The following is a 16646-nucleotide window of genomic DNA, read 5'->3' on the forward strand; positions in this document are numbered from 1 at the left end:
CTTCTCTGAGCCTCAGTTGTCACATCTGTAAAATGGGGGAAATAGGAGAACCTACAGATTCAGCCAGGTGGCCTGGAGGTAGAGGTCAGGATGGGTCAGCATGGGGACGGCACCGGGGATGCCGTTGTTCAAACCCAAGTCTCCCCGGCTGCTGACCCCCCTGTAGGGGACAGTCCCCTCTCCACGGGCTTAAGGCCAGGCCCCTTTGTATTCTCTCCCTCCCCCTAACTCTGCCATCGGCACCTCTCAGGGCAGTGGACACAACAGGCCCTCCACCGGATTCCTCCAGGGTCAGGATCTCGGTGACTTTCAGATGGAGGCGACGGGTGATCCTTCTCCTCCATCTTGCAGATGGGAAACGAAGTTGAGAGAGGAACAGGAATTTGTCCCAGAAACACAGGAGTCAGGGAGAAAGGCGGCTGGATCCAGTTGTTAGGGGCATTGGGGACGGTCAGCCTTCGACACAGGCCCTCGAGGGCACGCTTTCTCACCACCCACCCCTGCTCACTGGGCTCCAGGCTTGCTGGCCTCGTTGCAGTTCTTCAAATTAATCAAGCTTGTGGCCACCTCAGGACCTTTGCACCTGCTCTTCCCTCTGGTGAGCCCACAGCCTGTCTAGCCCTCAATTTAAATATCACCTGGTCAGAGGGGTCTTTCCCGAACACCCAGGTTGAACCCTCCATGATTCTCTTATTTCTACCTCCTTGCTTATTGCAATATGTTAATTAGTTAAATTTGTATTTGAAACTATTATTATTATTATTATTTTATTTTATTTTTTGCCAGTCTCTGCGTTAGCCTGTGCAGCTCAGTGCACACATGCAGGACTGCGTCCGTCTGTCTTGTGAACTGCTCCATCCCAGCCCCCCACCTGGCCCAGGCCCCGCAGGTCTACCGAGCGTGACTGACAGGTGTGTGAATAATCGCGTGCAGGGGTAAACATGGAAACGCTGGGGCCGGGCCTGGGTCCACGGCTGCACTGGACTCTCAGGCCTCCCCTGTGAGCTGGATCCTGGAGGCCTGCACCAGAGCTCATCCTCTGAAGGGCTGCTCTGTCAAAAGAGGCGGATGCTGCTGTTGCCAAGGCAACGGAGCTGGTTTCCTGGAGGCACCTTTAAACGGGAGAGTTGAAGTCCCGGCAGACGGAGGGGAAGTAGACCCAGCAGCAGGGCTCAGAACCCCACCCCTGAGACAAGCCGTTTGGAGGCTGGCCTCCCGTGCCCTTGCCCCTCCAGGGCCACCATCCTCCGGCCCATGGCTGTAGTCTGGAGGTGCCCAGCAACTCTGCCCCCTGTGGAAATCACCCTTGCTGGGGACGTGCAGAGACCTCGGGGATGATGTGTTGGGCTTCTCTGGCTCCATTAGGCTCTACCAGGTGCCAGTGGGAAAGACAGACTGGTCTTGAGGCCTTTCCAGAAAGTTCCTTTAGCCCTTGTTCTAGGTAGAGGGACCCACTTGAACACTGCTGTTCCGGGGCCAAGATACCTCCAGGGAGCTCGGGAAGAAAGACGAAGCTCACAGACAGAAGAGCACTGGCTGAGTGGCCTTGTTTGAAATACTTTCCGTCTCTGAGCCCTAATTTCTTCATCACTAAAGGGGGAGGTCACTGGTCTGATGTAGGGAGAGGTGACAAAGATTTTGCACAGGAACCTGCAGATGCAGGAATCTTAGAGCTAGCTTCTGCAAGCTTTGGCCCCCAGGAACCCCAGGCTGACCCACGGTCACACCAGCCATGTCCCCTCGGGGCTGTGTGCTGCCAGAGCTCTCTGGCTGGGCCTGTGTGCAGCTGTTGGGAGTCAGTGTCACCAGGGCCTGACATCTCTGGGTAGGGCATTTTAACACCTTTATTTTACTTATTTATTTTCATGTGGTGCTGAGGGTGGAACCCAGTGCCTCACACATACTAGGCAAGGGCTCTGCCACTGAGCCCCAGCCCAGCCCAGCCCAGCCCCACATCTGTGTGCCTGATTGTCTGAGGCCACTGGGGATGAGCTGGGCCCGGGGCCAGGATTGGAGGGCAGGAAGGCAGGAGAGAGGCAGAGTTGGAAGAATGTCCCCGAGAGTCAGGGACAGGTCGGAGGCACAAGAACACCCGTCCTGCCGCCCCGCCTCTTTCTTCATGAAACCAGGACTTGGGTGCAGCTGATCCAGCTCCCTGGAGCCAGGCGTGATCATGTGACCCAGGTCTGGCCAATCAGAATCAGCGGTAAGTACAGGGAAGGGCCCAGGACTGTGGCTGGAGAGCATCATTCCTTTGACGGACCCACCGCACCAAGGGCTTCCCTGGCTGGAGATGCTGAGCTGGGGGGACAGAGCCCTGGCTGCTGGGGCCACCTCCTCGGGACAACGCCAAGGCCAGGAGGTGGAGGTGAACATCATTGGAGCCCCTAGAGCTAACCATACCTGAAACTTGATCTAGTCTTTCCAGATACGTGAATCCACTCATTCCCTAGCTAGAGATCCCGTGCCTGTGTCTGTGGGTCCTGGCCTGGAGGAGGAGGAGGAGGGTGAGAACAATGACGTAGGGGAACCGAAATCGTCTTCCTGGCTTTTTAGAAAATTGGAACAGAGACAGGAAGGAACTTGGGCCTTTACCCCTCCAGGTCCCTGGGCTCTGGCCTCCCCTCCAGCATGCAGCCAGCCTCTACTCGAGCTCTGCAGTACGAAAATAATGTGTTGGGTTTAAAATCAAAGCGGCCTCCCCTTTCCTGGACCTGGGAGACGGAATGTCACGGGCAGGGGCTGCCTCGCTCGCTCCGCTCACCCTTCAGGAACCACCGCTTATAGGCACCTGTTTTGTGCCAGGTTTTGCTGAGGAGCTCACAGCCATGTCCCCTTTCCCCGTCCCCACCTGGTGAGGAGCGAGTCCAGTCTGTTTCATGACCACTTGAGAGCTGAGCCTTTGGTCTCAGGTCTCAGCTGGGCCAAAGCCCTGCCCTGGCATCACACTGTACACAGGAGGCGCTACATTAAGGCCTGCTGGGCAGGTGCTCTGCACGGCTGTTGGGGCTTCCTGGGCAGCCGCCTGCCCCTGGGTACTTCCCCGTCCTCTTGAGATGCCGCCATCAACAGCCACGTCCACTGGACCTTGAAGGAAAGGGCTGTTTCCGTTGAAGGGGTCCAAGGAGGACCGTGCTGTGTGCTCGGGGTGCAGTGGCACTCAGGCCGGCGCAGAGGGGTGCAGGGTCCCACTCCTGCAGGCCCCACCTCCTCCAGGAGGAAGCCTGAAGACGGTGCTTCCCAGCAACATGGTAGGCGGGGTCCCACCAGGACCACGGTGTCAGGGCTGAGGGGCCTCATGGGGCCAAGGAGGGGACACTGTGATGGGGGGCGTCAGAGTGATGGTGACCACTTCCAGACTCCAGCCTCTCTGCGAGATGCTCACGAGGAGCCCCTGGACCCCCAAGCTCAGGGGAAGGCCCAGGCCACCCAGCCCCCTGCAGACCCCCGCTCAGGCTCTGCAGGAGGAGGCCGGAGGAGGCTGGTTTCCTGCGGAGGCACCGGTCTCCCACCCAGAAACCTGGACCTGAGCCCGGGGTGGCGGGGCCCCGGGGAGCCCCAGGGAACATTAGCTCAGAGCATGCACAGGGAGCCAGGCCCAGACCTTCTTCAGGGTGGTGTGTGCGTGTTTTAATTCAAAGCTCCTTTTAGTGTCTTTAGAGACTGTCTGAGGTTGTCACTGAGGTCCCTGTAGGTGAGAACAGCTGGGGGTGACAGATGGGGCCCTGGGGCTCCTCCTCCTGAAGAGGGAGGGCCAGGGCACCCATAGCCCGGAGGTGGGACAAACAGGGACCATTTTCAAATACATGAATTTGAAGATCGCTGCTCGCTCCAGCCCCTCCACGGGCAGTCATGAGGCAAATGAGCTCGTCAAAGGCTCTGACAAGTCCTGCAGCTAGGGACGCCCGGCTTCTTGGACTGAACCTGCTATTTCTCTCCTACTTGACCACGGTACTTACTTTAGAGAAGAGCCCCGATTGTTACTTATGGAACACCCTCTGCGACACGTTGGGGGCCAAGGAATCCCTCTAAGACCTCCTGAAGCCCCTCAGAGACCAGGTGTGCTCCCCAGACATTGGCTCCTAGGAGCAGTGACCGGTGGGGACAAAATAATGAGCATCAGGGGCAGGGGCAGCCCCCTTTCAGCTTTGAAAGTAAGACTCGAGGAGATGTCAAGGCCAGGAGAGCTTGGGACAGGAGCTTGGAGCAGGAGATGCCCCCTGCCAACCCAGGGCACAGGAGCCAGACTGTTCCCGGAAAATTCCTTTGCCGGCTGCCACCAATCCCATTAGCCGGGTCTTCCTTTGAGAAGCCAAGTTTATTCTGTCCTTTACTCATTCGGGAGGCCACGACCCTCGAGTGGCCAGGAGTCCCTGCGGGAGGCAGGGGAGGGGAATGAGGACCCCCATCCCCCTTGTCACAGATTGAAGGGAGTCAGGACACAGCGACTCCAGGAGGTGACCCGGGCAGGGGTGGTCCCGGGTATGGAGTGACGAGCCCAGGCTCTGTGTCCCACGCGGTCCAGGCTGTCCGGGGATCCGCCTCGGGGCTCCCCTGTGTGGTCCCTCGGGGCGCAGCCGCTCACTAGCCGCCCACGGGTCGGATCATCATGCGGGTGGCCCGCAGCGAGTAGCCGGGGCCGCGGAAGTACTGCCAGCGGACGCCGTCCATCCTGCGCAGGTGCTGGCCGTTCTGGTAGTAGGCGCCGTTGAGGTTCGAGAGGCCGCAGGCGTCAAACCACCACCCTGGGGGAAGAGGGGGATCAGAGCTTTGGGGAGTGGGGGTCCTGCCGGTGGGGTGAGGGCAGACCCCGCCCCCCCAAAAGAACAAAGCTGGATCAGGCTGCTCCTGGCGGGGAGCTGCGATGGGCAGGGGCTGGGTGTGGGCAGGGGCTGGGCTCTGCGCAGCTGGGACCTCTGGAGGGCAGTGGGGCCCCACCCCGCCCCTCTGTGCTCCCCCTTCTCCCGCTGAGCCCCATCCACGGCTCCGACCTTCCATCGTCTGGACTCCTAGCGACCCCTCCCTTTTCCATCGGTTTCCAGGGGTCTCCGTCTCTTTCTGAGCCTTTCGCACACAGGACCTGTCCCCTCTCCCAGTGACTCTCTCCGGCTGGTCCTCTTTCTCTGATAGGTTCTGATTCTGGTCCCTGCTGCCCCCTTCCCTGACTCCTGGGTTTCTCTTTCCATTTCTCCCTCTGGCTTCTCTGTCCCTGTGTCACTGTCCCTACCCTCCTCTTACTATCAGTCTTGGTGTCTCTCTCTGTCCCTGTCTCTGGGATTTAGGTCTCTGTAAGGCCTTCCCATTCTGTCTCTCCTATTTTTTTCCTTCCTATCAAGGATTGAACCCAGGAGTGCTTACCCACTGAGACGCACCCCAGCCCATTTTATTTTATTTGGAGACAGGTTCCCAACAAGTTACTTAGGGCCTCACAAAGGTGCTGAGGCTGGCCTTGAACTTGCCATCCTCCTGCCTCAGCCTCCCAAGCTGCTGGGATGACAGGTGTGAGCCACTGTGCCCGGCTCCCTGTCTCTTGCCCATTCTGTTCCCACTCTTTGACTTCTGTCCCTGCCAAGGAGCCCTGCCCGAGTGAGGGCTGGTGGCGAGCTGCCCCGGTCTCCCCGGTCCTCTCCTGCCTGCCTGGGGGAGGGGAGTTCTGAGGCCAGGGTTGGGGCTGCCCCTGCACTGTGCCCGCCTTCAGCATTCCTGCAGCAGGCCTCCTGAGGAACGCTGGCAGTGCCAGGCTTCGGAGGAGGTGCCCGGCTGGGAGGTGCGGGTTGAGCCGGGCTGGTGGGTGCGCTCACCTCCCGACATCAGCTGGGCGCACTTGCAGACACAGTTATCGTTGTCTGCGTCGCGGGTGCTGAAGTTGGCGCTCTGAAGGAACAGGCCGGTCTGGCGCCCCACGGAGCCATTGTACCCAGACAGAGAAATCCTGCAGCCACCGAGGTGGTGTTGGAGAAGGGCCAGAGTCAGGTTGGGGGGCCTCCCTGGGGACTTTGTCCAAGGCTGGGTCTCTGATCACTGGCCACCCTCCCTCTTGACCACCCTCCCCGCCTGCTGCCTCTGGGGACACAGTGGCTTCTGCATGCAGGACCTCCTCCTCTCACTGAACCTGGTCTTGGAGAGGAGCAAGGGGCATCAGAACAAGGATAAAGGCTGATGTTTTCTCAAGCACCTACTATGTGCCAGGCACTGTTCCAAGCACTTGTCTGGGTTACTTGTTCTCATTTGAACCTCAGGATACCCTTTCACACACCAGGAGTGGGGTCCCTGGGAGCCAGTTTCCTGCCCAGGTCTAAAATCAACAAGGGCTGGTGCCAGGTGCAGCCACCTCTTCCAGGAAGTCCTCCCTGCCCCCACCAGCACCCACGGATCTGTGCCCAGGGCGCCCCCAGCCCTGTGACTTTGACCTCTGCAGCCAGAGGGGTGGGCGGGTTTGTACGTCTTTGCCAGACTCCGTGGAGGGCCGAGTGTGGGTAGCTGCAGGGCGGCGCCAGCACGTGGTGTGTGCTCCACACGCTTGTTGGTCCCCTGGCACATCCTGAGTCTGGCTGGAGAACGTCAGAGGCTTGGTACCGAAAGGGGCCCCGCGGGCAGCGGAGGGGAGGAGCTGGGCTGGGAGCAACTCAGAAGTTCCTACAGGTGGTGGCAAGTGGCTGGGGTGGCTTAAGGAAGCTCTGGCTCCCCAGGGGAGGATCTGGGAGAGGCCCCCGTGGGACCCGAGGGAACGAGGGGCCTGGGTCTGTGGCTGGCTCAGTCCTCAGCGTCCAGATGGCTGTGCACCATGACGCCCTCACCACGCCCTTGAACATGGCGCCCTGGGCTGGTGGGGCTGGTGCAGCCAAGAGGCCTCCCACTAGGGGGTCCCTGGGTGGGGACTCACAGGCTGTCCCCCACTCCTGTGGTTCTGGCTTCTCCTTGTGGTCATCAGGGGCTCCCCTGAGGGCTCAGGGATGGGAGCCCCTCTCCTCTGGAAGCCGGAATGAGGACTTGTGACCTCTGGTGGCTCCGCCTCATGGCTCAGGCCCAAGAAAACCTAAATACGCAGGTCTCTTGGGGATCCCCGCAAGGTGTTTCCCAGGCCCAGGGATCTGTGCAGCCCTGAGCGCCTGTCGTTGGATCTGGATCTGGTTCCTCGAGCCTCTGTTCACGGGCATGTTGCTGGTGCTTGTGTTGGAGCCTCTGGCCTGGGCCCGAGTGTGCGCTCTAGATTCTGTCCCTGTGTCCACCGGGGACTGTGTGTGTGTGTGTTTCCCTGCAAGGGCTTTTGGGAGGCCCATTGGCACATGTCCCACCGTGTGCCTGTGTTTGGGGTGTGCGTGTTTGTGCAGTTATGCACATGTGTGTTTGTGTGTGCACGCGTGTGCGTGTGCGCTCTATAGGCCCGTGTGTGTCCTGCAGGGCTGGGGCGAGCCCCTCCACGGCGCCTGGGCAGTTGTATTTTCTGCACTTGTATTTGGGTCCGGGCCTGTGTGTGCCTCTGGTGTCTGTCCCTCCCGCCTTGCCCCATGCCAAGCCGTGCCTTGGTTGTGCCCCCAGCCCTCCTGGGGGTCGCTTCCTATGCCCGCACCCTCCATGCTCAGCACCCCAGCTGGGCTTCACGAGGACCCCATACTGCATCTGGCAGGAGAGAGTGCCCCTGCCACCCTGGTGCCCACTCCCCATTGCTGACTGGCCATCTGAGCACCCTTGCCTCTGGCTTCCTCGTGGGGACCCTCTCCTCCTCAGCATCCCCTTGACCCTGGAGGGTGGGCATCTGCCGTCCTCCCCCTCCCACCCTCTTCTGACGGTTTCCAGGCCACCCTTTGGTTTCCTGTATCCCCAACCCCAGTCTCCTGGGCTCTTCCTGAATGAGCCCGTGAGGTCCCAGCAGCCCTGGCAGGTTCCGGGCACGTGTGACCCGGCTGCATGCCAACTCTGCCTTTTCTCAGAACATTCCTGCTGCCTGGGTGCTCTTCTAACCCACTCTGGAGAGTATGCACGCACTGCAGGCGTCACCTTCTCCTGGGGTCCTCCCTGACGGCACGACACCTCCACGCCCCCTTCAGCCCCTGCTGTCTCCCCAGGGGCACCGGTGGCCTGTGAACATGCCCACACCCCACACAGGACTGGGAGCACTTTGAGGGGGCGGGGCCTGGGCCTGATTCCTTCCCAAATGAGCAGTGCCAGCCTGTGTATGGTCCTGTCATTCAGGTTCTGCAGAGGGTCAGTTCTTGTAGCCTTGAGCCTCACAGTCTGAGGCCATGGGCAGGGAGCTCCGTGGCCAGATGAAAAGCCAGAGGAGCTCATCCAATTCCAACAGGAGAGCACGGCGGGGTCCAGACCCACACCCACGCTGGAATGGTGGACAGACAGCACAGACGGAGCTCTGGAAACGTCATGCTTCTGTCTTTGAATATGTTGTTTGTATGTCTCCACCTTTTACATAACACTTATCATATGATGGCCTTACCGTGGTGTGGTTTGGCAGCAGGGAGGCCCGAGTCCTATCCAGGCTCTATGTAGCTTGTCATTTTGGGCAAGGGACCTGAGCTTGGCGCCTCGGTTTCCATACTACTAAAGCAGGTACTCTACCTCCAAGGGTTCGAGGCTGATCTGATAGAGTGCATGGAGCACAGTAGGTGCTCAATAAATGCTCCTTCCTTTTCTTACACACACCAGAAACAAGCTCGAGGAAGGGGTGCGGAAACCTCTTCTGGTTTCACAACATCCTCACATCCCAGCCCACTGAAGAAGCAGAGGCTCAGAGAAACTGGCCTGGACTTGTCCAAGTTCATGAGCAGCAGTGCCAGAAAGGGCCCGTGTCCCCCACCTCCCAACACAGGGACCTTTCTACCTCACCCTGGGGCATAGGACAGACTGGCCAAGTCCCTCCTGCTGAGTCTTTGTAAAATGAGTGACTTGGGGTGAGTGACCTTGGAAGGCCCCTTCCTGCTCCTGAGATGGCGTCAGTGACATTTTTTCCACCCCACCCTGTGGCCAGGACTGCTGAGTGCTAACCAACCGCCTCCAAATCCCGTGACGTATGCTCAAATGGGGGACAGATGGTGAGAATGGGAAGATGGCCAGGGACTGACCCCTGGTGCGGACTCGGCGGCCACTCGCCCAGCACCCCCAGCCCACCTGCGGGCCCGGGCCCCAGCCCACCTACCTGTACAACTGGGCCTCGCTGCCCAGCTGGAATCGCTCGTACTGGGCGTAGGCCTCTTGGCCTTCCCAGTCCTCCAGCTCCACGCGCAGAGAGTAGGTGGCCCTGCTGGTGAGCTGGTGGACGGCCTCATTGCCCAGCCAGTATTCCCCCGCTGGGTTTCCGAAACCCTACGGGGAGGAAGGGACACACCCCTGTCTGAGGAACTGGGCTAGGCCAGGCTCTGCAGCCCCTTATCCAAGACCACTGGGCCAAGGGGTCGAGTTCACTGACCCCTTGTGAACTGGACCTAGGAGTGGGCAGCCCCCATATCCCCGAGGAAGTAGACTCAGACACTTGTCAATGTAAAAGCCCATTAAAAATAATTGAGAGCCGGGCATGGTGGCACAGGCCTGTAATCCAAGCAGCTCAGGAGGCTGAGGCAGGAGGGTCGTGAGTTCAAATCCACCTCAGCAACTTAGTGAGGCTTTAAGCAACTTGGCAAGACCTGAGTCTCATAACATACAAAAAGGGCTGAGGATGTAGCTCAGTGGTTGAGTGCCCCTGGGATCAATACCTAGGACCACTGCCCCCCACCAAAAAAAAAAAAAAAAAAATTGAGATCACATTTTTTTGAAGTTCAAGAGCAGACAAAAATAATTGGTGACAACAGAACAGTGATTACCTTTGGGGAAATATTGACTGGGAGGGGGCACAAGGGGGTTTCTGTGTGCTGGCAGGGTTGTCTGTCTAGCTCTGAATGGTGGTCAGATGGGTGAATACATGTGTGAAAGTTAATTGAGGTGTACACTTAATTATTTATTAAACCTGTGCACTTGGCTGCATGGATATCAAACCTCGGTTAAAAAAAATTTAAAACTTCATCTGCTACCTAGATGGCAGAACAAACTTTGTTCACTGACAGAGCCACTCTGCAAGGTAGAAATGTCAAGCTAAGAGCGCAAGGAGTGTCCTGTCCCGCGTGACAACAACCAACGCCACTGGCAGAAAGATAATTCAGAACCAAGGACAGGGGCACACCTAAGCCCCGCCCCCCCGCTTGAATCAAGCGGTGCCGCAAAGGGTTAGTATCCAGCATTCCTGCGCATGTTTCTGCATCTTTGGCATTTAAAAAAATTTTTTTTGTTTAGTTGTAGATGGACACAACACCTTTTTTTGTTTATTTACTTTTATGTGGTGCTGAGGATCGAACCCGGTGCCTCACACATGCTAGGCGAGTGCTCTAGCTCTGAACCACAACCCCAGCCCTGCATCTTTAGCATTTTATAAAGATGTTTTTTAAAATATCAATAGATACAAGAACATTCATAAATTTATATCCAATGTATTTATTTTAAGTATTTATCCAATGAACTGCAAGCAAATAATATTTTACTTTTGAAAACTTTTAAGGGTTTTTAAGTCAGCTTGCCCCAAATCCTTCACTCAAAATTCAATTAAAAAAAAAAACAAAAAAAAAGGAAAGACTAGCAGACACACTCCTCATCTTGTACACTGCATGTGGGCTTCGAGCCAGCAGTTCACATTAAAGAATTGGTCTTTAAGATGTGGCCATCAATGTGTAAAAAGACAAGGACATCTGATTAAGCAATATACCAGGTGGGTGGGGAGATTTTCTTCTGTCTCCTCCATTTTACATTGGAACAATTTTTTAAGCAATGCACCTATATTACCTGTCCTAAAAGTTGAAACAAAATAAAGTTAAATTTTCAATCTTAGGACATATATCAGAAACTTCAAAAAGCCGGTTCAATTCCAGGGAATGGGGTCCCAGAAAGTGAATATGCACTGGCAAGATCTGTTTGGCTCTAGAAGAGCGGGATTTTTTTTTTTTCTGGGAAGGGGCGAAGGCACACCAGTCCCCGGCCACAACCCCGAGCCGCATCAGCCCCTCCGGCTGCAAAGCCCCTCCCCAGGTGGCAGTGTCACCTCTTTGTACTCCTTCCAGCTCCTCTGGAAATCCTCGCTGCCATCCACACGGCGCTGGATGATGGTCCACCCGCCTCCGTTGGACTCCATGCCACAGAACACCTGGGGGACAGGGGAGCAGCTGGAATCCCACGGGGGCAGCTGGAAGCCCCTCCAAGTCCAGAGCAAACCAGGCAGTCAAGGGCATCCGCCAGATCCAGGCTGCAATGCCCATGGGCTGTCATCATTTTCTACAGTGACTGACGGGTAGGGGAGGCCTCAGAACCCCTCTCTCCTTGTTTGTGAAAGGCGGGCGTTGACACCTTCACTGTGTGGTCCCCTGCCTCCTGGGCACACTGGTGTGACAGTGAGAATGACAGGGGTCAAGTCTGCGACGTGCTGGGGACACGAGGACTGACTGGGCCTGCGTTATTGTGGCTGGGCTGCTATGAGGACTAAGGCCGCAGCATGAAGTCCCTGGTGTGGACTCAGAGATGCAAGTCCTACCGTCAAGCAGCGGGCAGAGGTTTCCCAAACACCTTCTGGCGCGAGGCACTGGGGATGCCTACAGATAAGATCAAAAGAATCCTCCCTCTCAGAGCTTGCCGTCTATCCCAGCTAGGCCTTCCCGGCCGACCTCGGTGGACAGATTACTTTTCCAGCCAGTTCTGTGCCTGTTCCATGTTCAACGAATACGTGTCTGGACTGGATAAGTCATCAGTGAATCAGGGGTCAATCAGCCGTCAGGGCTGGCTCAGTGTGGAGGAGGGTACAGTAGCCCAGACAGACTATTGACTGTGAACATCCGGGCAACTATGAATTAGAGGTAGGTCCTCCTTCTTAGAAAAGGTCCCAAGAAGTGACTCCAGAAGGAGTCACTCAGCAATCTTGGAAGGCTCCCTGGAGGTGGTGTCAGAACAAAGCATTGAATGATGATGAGACTCCCAGAGAGTGACAGGTGGATGGTGTTTCCAGGGAAAAATGAAACAGGAGTAGAGACTGCAAGATGGGAACAGCCCAAGAGAAGTTGTGGCACCTGTTCTGGGGGTAGCAGTGGGTACAGGAAGGGACTCCGAGGCTCAAAGAGGGGAAGCAGTTGCTTCCGGCAAGTGAGTCAAGAGTAAAGCTGAATCTGGGTGTGGTGGCACACGCCTGTAATCCCAGTGGCTCAGGAGGCTGAGGCAGGAGGATCTCGAGTTCAAAGCCAGCCTCAGTACTTTAGTGAGGCCCTAAGTAAGTTGTTGAGATCCTGTCTCTAAATACAAAGATAGGGCTGGGGGTGTGGCTCAGTCATCAAGTGCCCCTAGGTTCAATCCCCAGTACCAAAAAAAAAAAAAAAAAAAAAAGGAAAGCTGAGGTGTGAGTCCTGGTGTCTCATCGCCCAGACAAGCTCCTCCCTATTACTGTCCCCAATCTCAGTCATTCAGCCTTCTGCAATGCCACATTGTGGAATTTACTTACTTTCACACAGTATATTTACTTTAAAAAATGGAATCCTTTTTTTAAAAAATTTAAATAAATGCTTAGGTTAAAAATATTTTAAAAGGAAATCTTACCAGTACCATAAATAGAAAACTAGTAACACTTGCCTCTATTCAGATGATTTAAAAAACAAATCTAATAAACTGGACACGGTGGCCCATGCCTGTAATCCCAGTGGCTTGGAGGCTGAGGCAGGAGGATTGCAAGTTCAAAGCCAGCCTCAGCAACTTAGTGAGCCCTAAGCAAGTCCGTGAGACCCTGTCTCACTGGGGATGTGGCTCAGTGGTCATGCACCTCTGGGTCAATCCCTGGTACTAATCCATAAATCTCCTGAAAGAAATAATGTCATGGGATTCTAGCTGGAGTTTGTGCCCACACAGGGCCCTGGGCTTGGTCTCTTTTGTGAGCAGGTATGTGAGAAGGTGCTGAAGACAGTTTGCAGACGATCTGAGCCACTGTCCCTCACACACTCTGGGGGCTGAAAGGATCACGGAGCAGGACATGGCCACCTGCTCCCATGCCCTCCTTCTTCTGGGCTGCCCCGAGCCCTCCCTCCTGACCCCCTGTTCTCCTCCCACCCCTTCCCACCAGGCGACTGGGCTTAAAGCTCAGGACACCTTGGGAGCCCCTCATTGAAACGAGCCCCAGGTGCCAGTTTCCCAGGGGAGCAGAGCCCAGCTCCTGCCTTCAGTGGGACCCCTGTGAGCTGGAGATGCTAAGCCCTGGCATTTCGGTTCTACCTGCTGCACCACCCTTCCCCACACCACCATTTCCTGCAGGAGGTGCTCTGGGAACTTTTCCTTCACCTCCTGATCGGACCCCTGACTGGGGGGCCCCCAAAGGTCGGGCACCCCCACCTCCACTGGCATCTTGGATGGTTGAAAAGCCCGAAGCTGCTGGGGTCTGCCTGGGGAGCCCCAGCTCGGCGCCCTCTGCTCCCCAGCGCCCGGGAGGCACCCACCTTCTTGGGCTCCGAGACGTTGGTCACGCGGATGGTGTAGACGCCGTCGGCGGTGGCTCCGGAGCGGTGGATCTCGGCGCAGTCCTGGAACACCTGCTCAGGGGCCCTCATGGGGGCTACCCGGGGACAAAGCAAAAGTCAGCTGGAGGTGAGCAAGGACAGGCGGGGACACCCTGCCCGCTCTGTGCAGGCTCTGAGGGGGGAGGGGTGGAGGGCGGGAGGCGATGGGGAGCTGGGACAATGACAGGGGTCGTCCAGGCAGAGAAGAGAAGTTCCAGGAAGAGGGAACCGCGGGGGCAGAGGCCCCCAGGTGGGAACAGTCCTGTGTGTGTGCGTGGGACACAAGGGATGAGGACAGGGGGCCTGGGGCCAAGGCCAGGGAAGGACAGTGACTCACGCCCCAAGATCAGAGCTGGGCTGTGTGAGGGAGGGGGAGGAGCGGAGAGGGCAGAAAGGAGATGAGTCTCCCCGGCCTAGAGCGCCAGGCTGAGCAGCCCCGACCCCTGGGCTGAGGAGGAGCCGCAGGGTCAGAGTGGAGCAGGGCTGGAGGCTGAGCCTCTGAGAGGGGAGCCTCCAGGGGAGGCTGCTCTGCTTTTGGGGAGAGGGAAATGGGCACCGGCACCCTAGGGAGGTACTTCCCAGTTTGCTGCCCTTCAGAGCAGGGTGGGGTCCAGGGGCAGGTGACTGGCTCAAGGACATGGGGGAGGGGAGACGGACAGAGCCCTCCCTTCTTGGAGCTCCACTGAGCGGGAAGCCCTGGCTCCCTCCCAGCCCTCCCTTGCAGCTGGTCTCTCTGCGGCTCCACATTCAGTCTTCTGTGGAGCTGACCACTGGCCATCAAGGGCCTCCTCCCTCTGGACTGTTTTTCTGGGGTCAACAGAGCATTAATTTAATGACAGAAACCACCAGAGTCCTTGGGCCTCCAAGTCTGGCCTGAAAAATAAACTATGAATCAAATACAGAGACTTATGCCTTTAAAAAAATTCTTCTTCTTCTTTCTTTTCATGGTATTAGGGGTCGAACCCAGGGCCTCGTGCATGCTGTGCAAGTGCTCTACCACTGGGCCACATCCAGAGCTTTTTATTTTATCTTGAGACAGGGTCTCACTAAGTTGACAAGGCTGGCCTCCAACCTGGTCGCCATCCTCCTGCCCCAGCCTTCCCAGTAGCTGGGATTACAGTCATGCGCCACCATGCCTGGCTAAAATGCAGAGATTTTAAATCCTCTCTCTGGTTCAATTAGTAGGACCCAATTAGAGGTTTGGGCTGTGATTCTACCAGAACCGGATCTCTCTGTGGAGGCCAGGATGGGACTGAAGTACCAGAGAAATAGGTGTTCAACACCAATGAGAACCAGAAGGCTACCAGGGGGTGGGACTTCCTGCTTGGGCTTCACACATGAACAAATCTCCCCAAATCCTGGCTCTGGGGCACCTGTCTGAAGGAGGCTGTTGTTCCCATATCACAATCGAGGTAACTAGGTCTCCAAATCCACCCCAGCCGGTGCATAACATTTCCTGGGCAGGGGTCTCCACTGCCCACCTGTGAGCAGCCTCCACCTCTGAGCCCCGAGGAGGTGGGGAATTTACACCATGCATTTACAGGGGCCCAGCCCAGGTCTTTCCCTCCTGCGTCCCTGTCCCTCTAACCTGCCAAACCAGATCCCCGAGACACCAGGAAACCACTCTCCCCTCCTTCCCCAGCCTCTGCCCCCTGGACAAAGCTGCAGAGTGGCGCCCCCTTCCTGCTGGGCTTCAGGGTGCCTGGCTCCTGTGCCCGCCTCCACCTGTGCTCTACCTGGTGACCCTTCCTCTTTATCAGTTTTTCCGTCTAGGCAGACGGCAAGAGCAGCTCCCGAGTGTCCTTTGCTGGTGACAGGGGAGCAAGAGGACAGGGTATTTGGCAAAGGGTGCCCAGCAACCCTCCCCCTAGGCCGGACACTGGGCGAGCAGTGAGCCACAGGGAGAGGTCCAGCGCGGCCCTGCGCCTTGGGCTGAGCGACAAGCAACGCACACATGGGACTCCCCGAGGCAGCCTGGCTGGCAGCTGGGCCCAGGCCGGAGTGGGTTCTGGTCACTCCACATCTTATGGCCTGGGAGGGTCCACTCTTCCTGCCCGTGGCTTTCTTAGAACTGCTGACCCGAGGATGGAGCCACAGCGGGATCCTCTGTCCCCAAATCCCTGTCAGCTGTGGCAACTGCAATCCCGTCCTCCTCGCTTGACTCCTGCCTCACAGCTGCCTGTCCCCCCACGGCAGGCCGCAGAGGGAGCCCCTTCTTTGTCTTTCTAACTCATTTCCCCTCTCTGGTTCCTGTCCGGGTTTTCTAAAAGGAGTCCCGACCCGTCCCCCTGTGCTCCTGGCTGGCCTCAGGTTAAAGCTCCTTCTCCTTGGCACCGCCCCTTAGGCCTTCTGAGGTGGGCAAGGTCAGGAACTCTGCTGGCGCACTCCCTGGTTCCTAGCAGCCACCATGAAGATGCGCTTCCTTCTCCTTCTCTCAGACACACAGAGGGGGGCGGGACTTTTTGCAAGAGACAGGGGCCATGACTGGGCTGTGCCCTGCTGTATCCCCAGCACTGGGCTTGGCACACAGTAGGCGCTCAACAAACAGTTGGTTGCTTGCCTGCTGGAAGCCAGAGACAGAAAGGCCTTGGCCACCTCAAATGCTGAGGAGCAGCCCCAGGCATTGCTGTCGCTTCTCAAGGAGGACAGGGATGCCTCCTCATCTTGTTGGCCAGAGGCAGGGGCATTAGTGGGAAAGAAGTCCTGGGCTGCATTACATCGACCTCCCCATTCCGTTCTATAGGGAGACTGAGGCCCAGGGCAGGGCAGGCCCAGGCAAGAGGGGTGGAGAGTGAATCCTGGAACCCAAACTTGCAGTCTGGGCTATGACGCTCTGGTTATGATCATCACTCCATAAACAGATGAGGAAACTGAGGCCGAGAGTGGGAGGGGGGCCTAACCAGGGTCACGGTGAAGTCGGGCAGAGTTTCCACTGGCTTCTTTTAGGATTGCTGTTGCTGTTATTTTCACCGCTGTTGTTCTTTCTATTTTACAGTCGGGGTGAGTGGGCCGTACCCCTGATGTGTGCCAGCTTCCACCCCCCTCCCCGCCGCGCGCCCCGCCCAGTCACCGGTGCGCTCACCTGCC

The 16646-nt window shown here is 57.2% G+C and overlaps 1 protein-coding gene across 1 annotated transcript in view; it reads right to left on the reverse strand.

The window, feature by feature from the left end:
• Window positions 1–4279: 4279 nt before the first annotated feature.
• Angpt4 (angiopoietin 4) overlaps window positions 4280–16646 on the reverse strand; it is a 17847-nt gene continuing 5480 nt past the window's right edge. Inside the window, exons 4-8 of the mRNA XM_015486191.2 lie at window positions 13500–13615; window positions 11078–11179; window positions 9152–9318; window positions 5802–5932; window positions 4280–4745 (exon numbers count right to left, since the gene is read on the reverse strand). Of these exons, the coding sequence (XP_015341677.2) occupies window positions 4585–4745; window positions 5802–5932; window positions 9152–9318; window positions 11078–11179; window positions 13500–13615 (677 nt within the window). The 3' untranslated portion in view covers window positions 4280–4584. The remainder of the gene's footprint in view (window positions 4746–5801; window positions 5933–9151; window positions 9319–11077; window positions 11180–13499; window positions 13616–16646) is intronic.

The sequence above is a fragment of the Marmota marmota genome, unplaced genomic scaffold (assembly GCF_001458135.2).
Source record: "Marmota marmota marmota unplaced genomic scaffold, marMar, whole genome shotgun sequence".
NCBI lineage: Eukaryota > Metazoa > Chordata > Mammalia > Rodentia > Sciuridae > Marmota > Marmota marmota.